This window comes from Sander lucioperca, chromosome 2 (genome assembly GCF_008315115.2).
Source record: "Sander lucioperca isolate FBNREF2018 chromosome 2, SLUC_FBN_1.2, whole genome shotgun sequence".
NCBI lineage: Eukaryota > Metazoa > Chordata > Actinopteri > Perciformes > Percidae > Sander > Sander lucioperca.
Window position 1 is genome coordinate 36,755,513 of NC_050174.1, and position 13,377 is coordinate 36,768,889.

Below are 13,377 nucleotides of genomic sequence, written 5' to 3' on the forward strand. Positions count from 1 at the left end.
CTGTTTTTGTTGTTGCAACTTCTTTGCACTTTTTCATCAGCATTAAAGAAGTGCAGCGCTTCATTTATAAAAAGGTGTGAAGTACAAGTGTGTGTGATGTGGTTGTGTGATTTTGGACAGAAATAACGAGCACATGTTTAGAAAGAAAAACAATTTTAATGTTAAAACGTTTGAGCAGTAATTATTACACAGTGTAAACTGGGACAACATAGGGTCTGCCATGACAGTCCTTGATTACAGTACAGTAGCATCAGAAGTAAGGGCTTCGACCTGAAAGGTACCAACATATAATCACAGCTGACATTATGCACAGGAAAGAAAAACAGTATTTCACTTTATAAATGTATGTAGTTTGTGTCCCTACAAGCTTAACTACACATACCTTTAAACTCTATCTGGACGTTTTAATGCATTATGTGGCAAGTATAAAAAGAAAACTAATGACATCAACAATATTTCTAGCTCTTAAAGTGGACGAATAAAACCTCTCACCCCATTAGGAATATTATAAAAGATTACCAGAGAAATAAAACAAATACATTGTACCAAACAAATACATACAAACATGCTACATGATGGAAATAATTGATTCACAATCAAACTAATCAACAGAGTCTGCGTCAAAATACGGAAAATAATACATTTTTATGACATTCTTTTGTGAGAAATGTTGTGCTTCCATGTCACCACCAGGGGGAGTACTTTTGATTGAAATGGCCATGCTTCACATTATTCCCTGATACAATTCAGTCCAGTAACAGAGTAAACACAAGTTCAATGCACAGCAACTGGCACTGTTGGCATATGGGACACTCTTTGATATTCAACGTATTATTGAATATCGACATGAAGAATCTGACAGTGTTTATTCAGGTAGTATTTCCAAAAAATGTAGAAATTATTCTTTGCTACAAAACCCAGGCACAGTCGTCCTTGTTTAAGGTTAACAAAACTTAAACTTAGCATGAATCATTACGGTCTTGACATCGAAAAGTCTTTCAACTGTAAGTGAAAAAGTAACCTTTTACCTTTTAAAGGCTTTACCCTGTTGTATTTACCCCTGCAACCCACCCCCCCACCCCACTATTGACATAATTCAAGCCTGCAAAAGCAACGTTAATGTTGAAATGTATTTTTCCCATGAGGTGTGCTTATGTATTATATTCAATTAGTGGCAACTTTATCATGATGTGACAACATTTATGTTTCAACACTGTACAGGTAAGAACTCTACCTACAAGCTCACAGTATACCCCGTTTTCTAAGTCCATATAGCCAAAAATATGAAATTAAAGATATTAGTAGTTTCTGTCTCCCCCATGAGGAATACTAAGTAATGACAACAACACTGTTGGCGCATGTGATACACGTGATACAAGCCTTCCGTGATCACGTATGCGCCCCACTCCTCCCCCACGCAGTTGCTAGTAGCCAAGGAGGACACGGAGTAGAGCTGTCAATCTTCCTCTATAATACCATTTGAATTCCATTTGATTTTTTTTTTTTTTTATATATTCGAATAATATTCAAATATTTAATGCTCAACTGCAGCCTGTTAAATAATATGTACTACACTACTCAGGCTTATGCATTGTCAATGCCACTACAGTATATACTATAAGCATGTGGTTGTTGTTACACATTCTGTCCACTAGAGGGGCTTCTAACATCAGCCCAGCCTTGAGGGGACCTGCACGCAACTTTGTTTACATTCATTTTCCACAACGAGCGCACAGCGACAAACACAAATCAACAGGGAACTCTGTAATGAAACATGATCTAACAAGTGTAGTGAAGCGGCATTGTTGTAAAGTTTAACGGTGCTCGGTTAGCACAATGACATCATGTTAGAAAGTACAGCCGAAACGATTTGTCATAAACTAGGTAAGTAACAAACGATGCTAACTGCATTAATAACCAAGCCAAACCGTGCTGTCACTACTATTTTAGTGATTTATAAGCAACCTGTTTCTTGCAGATTGTCACGTTACTGAGAATACAGCTATTAGAAGGTAATATATGAAGTCGAAGCTAACTCTGACAGTTGTAGGGCAGCTAACAATACCTTTTAGCTGTCTCCATGAAGCTCCCAGCTACGCTAACGTTACTATACCTCGGGACGCAGTTAGAAAACAAGAACGAGCTAACTAATGTTAACATAAGCACTTTGGCTCGGTGGATGTCGATTTTAAAGTCATGTTAAAACTATTTCCTATCCTTTGTTATGATTTCCAGCCGCAGCCTGTCACTGCCCCTTGTCCTAACTTTACTCGGTACGTAACGTTAGCTCCGTAATGTTGTACTAACGTACGGTACGTAACGTTAGCTTAGACCTCACAATGCCTTGTGTTTCTCTCACTCCCGCTAACTTATTGTTCATAAGACGTGACATGAGTGACACATGCAAGTAGGCCACCTAAGACGAGAAGAGGGAGATTAGCTAACGTTTTACAACATATTTATAAAAACAGTCACATTCAAATAGTAATTTTAGCATTCGTATAGTATTGATTTTTTTACTATTTGAATTATATTAGAATTTCGGTATTTGTTCCAACAGCCCTAACACGGAGGATTAAAAATACATGATGGACTCTTCAGAAAAAAGATAATTATCTTCACTTGAGTTTCTGCGTGGGAAACTCACCGGACGCCACAATCTTCTGAACATAGCCATACTGAGAAACACAGAGAGAGTTGTGTGGAGCTGATAGTCTTAATTAGCTTTGTAGCAACTCATTTGGCAATGGCTTGAATGTAACGGACATTTATTAATATCAAAAAGTTACACACTAAAGCTTTAAATACCCAAGCTCTGTAATTCTCTATATTATAGCTTTGTCTTGTTACTCTCTAAGAACACTTAACTAGAGTATACTGAGTATATCATCCAACTGAACTTTAATCTGCTTAATCTATTTACATAAAAATAACTGTACAAGTACGAAATGTATGTGAATCAATATTTACTATAAGGACTTTTCCCAAAACTTCTTGACCCACGAGGAATATCTCAGTTAGGATTTGTTTTCTTGCCGTTGTCTTCATCTGCAAATGAGGTCTGTGATGCAAAGTGAACACATGTAGTGTTAATGAAAACTATATGCTGTATACATGAACATTGTGGACGCGAGGCGTAAACGTAGCAACAAATGTTCGTTTTTTAAACCAAACTGTAGTGATGTAGATGTAGCCTGAATAACCCTGAATAAATACCAATCACCTCAGGGAATAAGAAGGGTCTAGCTTTAGTTTGATTACACTCAGGTTCAAACTGTTTCTGTTTGCTGTTGCACAGTGTTACATGCATAGAACTTTTAAAAAATTGGTTTTGGCTGGTTGAGTTGATTCATTTGACGGGATTTGTGTAAAAGGTGCACGCACCGCACATTTGGGTTTGTCTATGTTTATATGTGCCTCTGTATCTACTGCCTGTACCTTTATGTATGTACAGCAGTGCGGGCGTGTCTCACACCCCAACAGGGCTTTGGTCTCCAGAGTCAGAGGAGGACACGGACATGCGCCGTCTCTTGGCCGCACTGGAGCCCTGGAGCATGCTGGGATGGAAGCCTGCGTGTCGCCGGGCATGTTTAGTCAGGTGGTCGCTCCTGATGAAGCACTTGTCACACATTGGACAGTTGAAGCGCTTCTCGCCCGTGTGTGTGCGGTAGTGACGCGTCAGCTCGTCTGATCTAGAGAACTTCTTGCCACAGTCTGGCCAGGTGCACTCGAAGGGGCGCTCACCTGAGGAAACACACACACAAGTTTTGTATTACTACACTTTTAAGGACTTCCCTGAGCATGCATTTATTTAATAAGCTCCAACCTTAAAGGTCCCATGGCATGACATTTTCACTTTATGAGTTTTTTTTAACATTAATGTGAGTTCCCCCAGCCTGCCTATGGTCCCCCAGTGGCTAGAAATGGTGATAGGTGTAAACCGAGCCCTGGGTATCCTGCTCTGCCTTTGAGAAAATGAAAGCTCAGATGGGCCGATCTGGAATCTCCTCCTTATGATGTCATAAGGAGGAAGGTTACCTCCCCTTTCTCCGCTTTGCCCACCCAGAGAATTTGGCCCACCTATGAGAGAGAGGCGTCATGGATTTCAAATGAGCAAAGTGGCAGTTGGTCAAGGCCACACCCCCACCCTCCACCTTGCCCCCCCTCTCTCCTCCTCAATAGCTACAGACACAGAAATGGCACATCCTAAGGAAAGGTCATTGTGGGACTGGCTCTAGTGGCTGTAATTCTGCACCAAGGCTGCATTTTGGGAAAGAGACTTCAGATACAGTATTAGGGGACCACTAAGGTCTATATAAAAGAGACTTCAGATACAGTATTAGGGGACCACTAAGGTCTATATAAGAGACTTCAGATACAGTATTAGGGGACCACTAAGGTCTATATAAAAGAGACTTCAGATACAGTATTAGGGACCACTAAGGTCTATATAAGAGACTTCAGATACAGTATTAGGGGACCACTAAGGTCTATATAAAAGCATCCAAAGAGCCCCATGTCATGGGACCTTTAACACCCTGTGTTTTGGTGATATTGGCTTTTCTTCCTCATTGTTTGGTAACCCGCAGTTCCCACTGTTTTAGAGCAGGGTCTCTGAGCCCCCAAACAAAGTCATGCATTATTTTTTTCCTGAAAATCGGAATTTCAAAATCATGTCATCAGTTCAAAAGTATCAAGTTGATAAAACAAAAACGTATGTATGTTTTTTGAGCTGTTAAACATAGCCTAGGGTCTACAGGACCCTGAAAAAAGACATTTGTGCACACACCTTATATATAGCCTTCCTAATTAATATTTTTATTCAAAACTATCATGTTGATTTTTTTTTAGCCATTTCAAGAGGGAGGGCTGAGCACAGACACACCACAGACAAGGAGAAAGAGTACAACCTTCACAAAAAGAGTGTAGTTTTTTTTTTAAATACATTATAATCATTTTCAATAACAGACATGTTGATTGAGAAATGGTGAGTCATAATAAGAGCCTCGTGAGAAAAAAAGAAAAAGTAAAATGATGGCTGTCTCCACCTTCTCCTCCTCCTCCTCCTCCTCCTCCTCCTCCTCCAACATGTGCTCCACTGAACCACATGTCGTCATGGATTTCAAATGAGCAAAGTGGCAGTTGGTCAAGGCTACACCCCCACCCTCCACCTTGCCCCCCCCTCTCTCCTCCTCAATAGCTACAGACACAGAAATGGCACATCCTAAGTAAAGGTCATTGTGGGACTGGCTCTAGTGGCTGTAATTCTGCACCAAGGCTGAATTTCAGGAAAGAGACTTCAGATACAGTATTAGGAGACCACTAAGGTCTATATAAAAGAGACTTCAGATACAGTATTAGGGGACCACTAAGGTCTATATAAAAGAGACTTCAGATACAGTATTAGGGGACCACTAAGGTCTATATAAAAGAGACTTCAGATACAGTATTAGGGGACCACTAAGGTCTATATAAGAGACTTCAGATACAGTATTAGGGGACCACTAAGGTCTATATAAGAGACTTCAGATACAGTATTAGGGGACCACTAAGGTCTATATAAGAGACTTCAGATACAGTATTAGGGGACCACTAAGGCCTATATAAAAGCATCCAAAGAGCCCCATGTCATGGGACCTTTAACACCCTGTGTTTTGGTGATATTGGATTTTCTTCCTCATTGTTTGGTAACCCGCAGTTCCCACTGTTTTAGAGCAGGGTCTCTGAGCCCCCAAACAAAGTCATGCATTATTTTTTTTCCTGAAAATCGGAATTTCAAAATCATGTCATCAGTTCAAAAGTATCAAGTTGATAAAACAAAAACGTATGTATGTTTTTTGAGCTGTTAAACATAGCCTAGGGTCTACAGGACCCTGAAAAAAGACATTTGTGCACACACCTTATATATAGCCTTCCTAATTCATATTTTTATTCAAAACTATCATGTTGATTTTTTTTTAGCCATTTCAAGAGGGAGGGCTGAGCACAGACACACCACAGACAAGGAGAAAGAGTACAACCTTCACAAAAAGAGTGTAGTTTTTTTTTAAAAAATACATTATAATCATTTTCAATAACAGACATGTTGATTGAGAAATGGTGAGTCATAATAAGAGCCTCGTGAGAAAAAAAGAAAAAGTAAAATGATGGCTGTCTCCACCTTCTCCTCCTCCTCCTCCTCCTCCTCCTCCAACATGTGCTCCACTGAACCACATGTCTGCCCTTGTTTACAACCAAACGAGAGGGGAGTGGTGGAGGGTGGATGACGTAAACGGAAATGGTGGTGCAGGGATTGCAGGGAGAGTTATCTCCGGACAAGACCATGAGGGCGCAACAGTGTCGCAGTGACCTGCATCATGTGAATCGTATAAGTGTCGACATGCATTAGCCTACATTGATACTCGCTATTATTACAAAACGTTGTATTGCATATTTACAAAAACAGAAGCGCTCCATGTAACAGTGACAATCCTTTGAGACATTAGTCAGATAAACATCATGTGTGTCATTATGGCCCAGGATGATTTATCACACCTGAACAATCTACCGTGCAACATAAATCAGGGCGGCGGCACGCGGTGTTCCCAGATCGCATTCAGGGTGTTACACAAGCCCCCCCCCCCTCTCCTCGCCTCTCTGGCCCGTTATGGGCCGGTCAGTCACGCCCCCAGCTGGGGAAAATTCACGGGACCACCTTTCCTATAATGTGTTATGATGTGCAGGAACATGTGGTCTTTCACTTACACTCCACATGTCACATTACACACACCCTTATATCTTCTCTTACAGTGATTCTAAACTGTTCACAGAGTGTTAGGTCACTCTTTTCCTGCACACCGCACTAGAGTTGTAACAGTGATGTCAACATGCGTCTGACATTTTAATACAAATGACGGCAGAAGTGACGCAGAGCGGTTTTCCTGTCGTCGACAGAATCGAGCCCGTTAGTTTTATGTTGGCTTGTGCATGTTTTAGCCTCCAGCAGAGCCTCCAACTTACCGGTGTGCACCCTTAGGTGGGCTTTAAGGTGGGACGACTTCCCGTACATCTTCCCACAGCCAGTAAAAGGACAGCAGTGTCTCTTCTCAGGACACTCCTGTCTCACCGCCGCCGCCTTCTTGCTCCGGGGCTGTTTGGGTGCAACCGAGCCCCGGCTGTCCCCGCCGGCATTCAACCGGCAACTCCCCCGCTCCACCACCTTCTCCTGCGCGCTTATGTCGCAGCCGCCGAGACATCTGCTGTCTGCAGCGCTGATAGCGTTAGGGTTGTATTTGTTTAAGTCCAACAGAACCATTGCCACCATCAGTAAAGTCCTGTTCTCCTGGTTCTCTTTCAACGTGTCCTCTGTCCGCCCCGGTGGGCGGCTGCTGGGGTCACAGTCTGCGGAGACATCAACCTCTGACATCATCCGAGTGGAGAAAAGAAACAGTAGCTATATATATATATAGGCTATATATACAAAAAAAACAATCCAACAATGACTACAAAAAGAAATCAGACCGCAGTCCTCCCGGGAAACATGTGGTTAAGCATCCACACGTGTCGTCTTCAATGTGACTATTCCGCAAAGGCTGCGTCTTCTTGTTGAGGTTGCGGGCGGATAGCCTAAATAAACACCCCGACAGGAAAGTAAAGCAGTTTGAACGTCTTCCTGTCTCCTTCTCTCCCTATATTCTCTCTTTCTAAATGTCGGGTCATTAAAACACACTGGTTTGCCGACTGAGCTATCGTTACTTGGTTTATTCCGCTTTTCTGTGCGCTCCCACACATGCATCTACTTGTCCTATATTGCCGAACTGCACTTCTCTCAACTCCAAGAAACAATTTCGCGGAATCCCACGGTGTCATCGCAAAACTGGGCTGTGATTGGCTGACAGGAAACACGATTCGTTTTTTGGAATTGTCCATTCACAGGAGTGAGTGATGGCACGCTGGACCAATCACAGACCGGCACTGATGAAAAGAGCGCAGGACCAGACTGATGTTGCTTTCAGGTACTTCAGGTTATTGGAAAATATGGACACCATTGTCCAAAATTGATTCTGAAGTCTCAGCTAAAATGAAAAGCTACGTAGGGCCTACTTAGAAATGGTAATATGGCCTACGTCTATCTAAAAGACAGATAACATATATTTATACATATTTCTATTATAACAATTTTAATTACATTGACAATTATAATTGAATATGTTGTGTGATGTTGTAAACTATGCATCATCAGAATTTTATATATAAACTGTGCACATTTGTCCTATTCATTCTCCCATAGCAACTCAAAGCATATATGTTTTACTCATATAAACTCTTGTCACCAGGCTCATTTTGCAACAAGTCCGCTCTCCTTTTGACATTTCCAACCAAACACAGTTCATATTTAAGACATGCGCACGAATACAACACCACAAGCATATTACATGGCTTCATCCCGGAGAGAGAGAGAGAGAGAGAGAGAGAGAGAGAGAGAGAGAGAGAGAGAGAGAGAGAGAGAGATGTGTATTGCCAAAGCCTAATTATCTGATATTTTACAAGTAGGCCTACATATTTGTCATATTTGTAAAGCAACATGCTGGGGGATAAATTAAAGGTCCTGTGACATGCTGCTTTTTGGATGCTTTTATATAGACCTTAGTGGTCCCCTAATACCGTATCTGAAGTCTCTTTTATATAGACCTTAGTGGTCCCCTAATACTGTATCTGAAGTCTCTTTTATATAGGCCTTAGTGGTCCTCTAATACTGTATCTGAAGTCTCTTTTATATAGGCCTTAGTGGTCCCCTAATACTGTATCTGAAGTCTCTTTTATATAGACCTTAGTGGTCCCCTAATACTGTATCTGAAGTCTCTTTTATATAGACCTTAGTGGTCCCTAATACTGTATCTGAAGTCTCTTTTATATAGGCCTTAGTGGTCCCCTAATACTGTATCTGAAGTCTCTTTTATATAGACCTTATATTGACCAACTGCCACTTTTCTTGTTTGCAACCCATGATGTCTCTCTCTTTCTCATGGGTGGGCCACATTATCTGGGTGGGCAAAGCGGAGAAAGGGGAGGTAACCTTGCTCCTTATGACATCATAAGGAGGAGATTCCAGATTGGCCCATCTGCGCTTTCATTTTCTCAAAGGCAGAGCAGGATACCCAGGGCTCGGTTTACACCTATCACCATTTCTAGCCACTGGGGGACCATAGGCAGGCTGGGGGAACTCAAATTAATGTTAAAAAAACCTCATAAAGTTTTCATGCCATGGGACCTTTAATGGCTTTACATTTGTTTTGATCCAACATAGGAAAGATCACGCTGATTTGCAGGAAATGCACATGCATTGTGAAAAGAAGGAAAAAAGAAACAGACTTTAGGATTGTTAAAAAGCAGGTCCAGTCATAAATGCAGGTCGTGCAGCAGTTGCCACAATTTACATTTTACAGGCCCCACTGACTTTTTATTGTTGCTTTGTATGTAGAGACTGCAGTACGATGTTTGGCGGAGAGGCTTCTTAAGAAGCCAGTGGGGTCTTATAGGCCAATATCCATGTCGCTGCTGCTGCTGCTGCCGCTGCTGTTGGGTGTCCCGCCTACAGCTGCAGAACTATTTGCTCTGCCGTTATCGCTCAGGGAAGGTCACACCATGCAGTTTAGAGCGGTTGCATACAATAATTCAGCTGTTACACCAGCCCGTGTATTGCTGGCCGTTGAATTAAAGTGTAGGAGACAGCCACACAGCCCCAGGCTGCTGCAGGGCCTCAGAGCTTTTATTTTATTTATTTTTTATGTGTTTTTGGCTTTTATTGCCTAAAGGCCCGAAGCTGGGGAAAATCCACTAAAAATCTCCCCCTGAAGGTATCATCCACAACTTTTAACAGTATTGTTGAATCTCTGAACAAAACAATGTAAAGATCAGGTGGAAAGTTGGTGCAACCTTCTGTCCTGGCATATACCCCAGTCTCAGTTCTGCTAGCGTCTGATTGGTTAGTTCACCTACATGTGAGTGAGAAACTAGGAAGTGTGGTTGTTGTGGAGTTAGTGAATCTTGAAATACTGTACATCCATGGATGCAGTATGGAGAACCGTAAAGTCATCCGTCTCCATCTGGCTGTTTCTTCTCATTAAGAGTGATCCAACCACCACATATCATATTACATAGCCATATTTATTCTGCTCTTATAAGGTAACTGCTAATACATTGCACATATTGAATTTATATTACTCTAAACCACCCTCTGTAAACCAACTGTAAACTACTGTCTACACTGCACTATATTTATTGTCCTGTCTATGCACCACCTGTCTATACTTTGTATATCGCATTGCACTTTTCTGCTTTTTGGAAACACAGGAACTGTGTGGTAAAGGTTGATAACAGATTGAGATTGGGTAACATCCACTTATTAGCAGCTGCATTGGGATCCAACCGGAGCTGACAGATCAGTATTTAGAAGAAGACACATAAATCTGTGTCATAGGGAGAGATACGTGTGTGTGTTTAACCACTGGCCCATAATGTAACAGCTGTCTGTGGACAGGTCTCACTTTGTGTCCCAGTTTCACAGCCACGGTCTGATCCTCAACCGCCCTCAACACTATACACTTGAACTATTCCATGCCCGTGTAAACTCATTTGACACTGTGCATGAGGTCAGGTTGTGCTCTCAGTGTCTAATAAAGTGTATGTATTTCTTGCAAACTCAACAGAAACAGATTTGAGAAAATGAAATGTAAAATTAGCTTAGCTGTATACTCTTGTAACAGTCAGCTGGTATTGTAATAAACTCTTTCCTTCCATGTTTCTCACTAAGACAACGTCGACACTGTCCACAACTCAAAGATATTCAGTTTACTGTCACAAAGGAGTGAATAGACTAGAACATATTCACATTTAAGATGCTGGATTCAGACAATTGTTACTTTTTTCCATTAAAAAAATGACTCAAACCGATTAATTGATTATCAAAATAGTTGCAGATTAATTTAACAGTTGGCACAAAAAAAAATCAATAATCGTTGTGTGGTTTAAAGCCTATGTGACTGCTCTGTGTCTGCTACAAGTAAAGTAACATGTTCACAAGTTACATTTAATAGGATTTGTTTTGTGAAATAGGAAGATTACAGCTTTTCTTCTATTCATGATTTTTAGTGTATGTAGTGTTCTTTCAGCCGGTCTGCAGTTTCCTCCGTTACTCAGCCCTTCCAGTCTGAATGGACTTCTGCATTCTCTCCCCAGGTTTTATAGTGGAGTCTGGTGTCAGGACCGACAAACTGCTGCTTCTGTCTGCACCACCCTGTGGTTAGTAGAACCGTCCTTACTTGACTCAAAGCAGCGTGTTGCCATGACAGTGCCAAACCATAACCACACTGTCCTTGAGTATGGTTACAAGGAGAAAATGTGTGCTCATAATAACTTCTGGCCTTACATAGAAGATAGGTCCATATAAAGGGATACTGTTGATCATCTCTTATGATGCAGTTGCATGTGTTGTAATGCATTGTTATAGCATATAATATGGGATTCATAGCAAGCACTATTGTTGTTTTATTTGTATTCTTTAAAAAAAAACACTGATATGGATATCTTAAAAAATCATCTTTGTTTAGTTGTCAACGCAGAAATATTTACATTTGAAGACACTTAGTCATCAAGTAGGCTACAGCAACTGCAGATTAGTGAGAAGTGTTAGAGAGAGAGAGAGAGAGAGAGAGAGAGAGAGACACTATAATGTGGCCAATCCAGACCATCATTTTAAAAAGAAAAAAAGAAAAAAAGATGCTTCCAGTGCTGTGTGGGTGGTTCATTCATGGGTAAAGTTCCAAGAAAATACACAGTGATCTTTGGGGGTTGCTGGGATTGAGCAATACTGCCTCTGAACAATTCTTCCCTGGCATGAACTGTGTTGACGGTATTTGGTTACATGCTGTTCGCCAGGGCTGTTTTTATGAGTATAAAGTGACTCAGACATGCTAATGACACCCAAACACTTTTGTTTTCAAAGATAGTAGGCTACATCATGACGTGTATTGACCTGATGTGGCTATTATATAATCTATTGTATACATTTTAAACATGGAGATTGTCACAATGTAGAACACATTTCACAACAGGCAGAGATCTCTTGTTATGAACCTCTTCTTCAGCCTGCACTGCAACAGTGACTCATTGCCTGAAAGCACATTAATCGTGATCCCCCTAATGTTGATGATGGTCAATGAATGCTGACACGATATTAGAAACAACATGTATCCTACAGGAGGAACAGTTCAAGAAGACCGCAATAATAATGGCTCAAATGAAGTCCCTGTTCATTTGAGCCATTGATGCTGCAGGCTGTGAAAACCCCAACACACTGCAGGGACGTTTCGCCCTTCCCCCGGATTGTCACGTAATGTAACTCCGCCTCCACTTTGCTCGATTCGCTGGCAGAACATCCAAATTTCCAGGAAAAAAAAAAACTGGTTAAAAAAAGGCAACTTGCTCGGACGCGTGTAGCCTGCAGCCGGCCTCCAGGAGCTCCTCCAGCAGAGCTGTAAACAATTCCCTGGAAAGAGGAGGTGCCTCTGCGGCTGCTGCCGCTGCTGCTCCCGCTTCCCTTCTCACACTAGTGCGAGAGTTCAAGAGAGCACGGCGCTTCTGGGTCATGTTGACATGTTAAGGTGATTGAGTCAAAAACTGAAGTTGTTTTTGAGTGCGCGTGAGTGTGCTGTAACAGAGAGAAGTAAGGGGTTGGGGGGGTGGATCGGGGGGCACGTGCGTAAACTCAGTACAGAATGTTCCCTGACTGTTCCCTTTCACTTCCACGTGCGGAGAATGAACTGACGCACACCACCGCTGACCTGCTCTATATGAAAACCCTCCCCAGCCCGCAGGAGGAACAGGCTGGATGTCCCAGTCTGTTCCTCCTCTCTGTCAGTGCTGTCCGTTGATTCATGCAGAGGGGAACAGGAGACAGTGCTGCACAATGACAGACCACAAACAACAGACTTTAAAAGCTACTCAGCCAGCCAGAACCATGGAGAAAAAAAAAATATGCAAGAAAGATAGGCTGTGTTGTGAAATGTGACGTGTATAAACAATCATTTCCAAAGGATATAGTAGAAGTGGCAATTGTCTCTAAAACATTATATAAATAAAAAAGATAAAATGCAAATTTTTTTTCACATTAAGGTTTTCTCTTATGGGACTAAGGGTGTTTTCACATACAGAACCAAAACCAGTCTCCTTAAAGTGGACCAACAGGAAAGGGATTTTTGTCAGTTTACTTGAAAGAGGATTCAGCCCTTATTCAAAGCTGAATTAGTCCCATAAGAGTCCCATAATTCAAAGCTGTTTGTGCCAACGGGACAAGTTTTAAAAATGACAGACCACCAAGCAGCACCTGTCACACTCCTC

At 41.6% G+C, this 13,377-nt stretch overlaps 1 protein-coding gene across 1 annotated transcript; it reads right to left on the reverse strand.

The window, feature by feature from the left end:
* Positions 1 to 3,290: 3,290 nt before the first annotated feature.
* klf9 (Kruppel-like factor 9) lies at positions 3,291 to 7,805 on the reverse strand. Its single transcript, XM_031305982.2, has 2 exons — positions 7,000 to 7,805; positions 3,291 to 3,744 (listed from the first exon to the last, which is right to left on the reverse strand). Exons 1-2 carry the CDS (start codon positions 7,406 to 7,408, stop codon positions 3,470 to 3,472), a joined length of 684 nt encoding a protein of 227 aa, XP_031161842.1. The 5' UTR covers positions 7,409 to 7,805; the 3' UTR covers positions 3,291 to 3,469.
* Between the last annotated feature and the right edge of the window lie 5,572 nt (positions 7,806 to 13,377).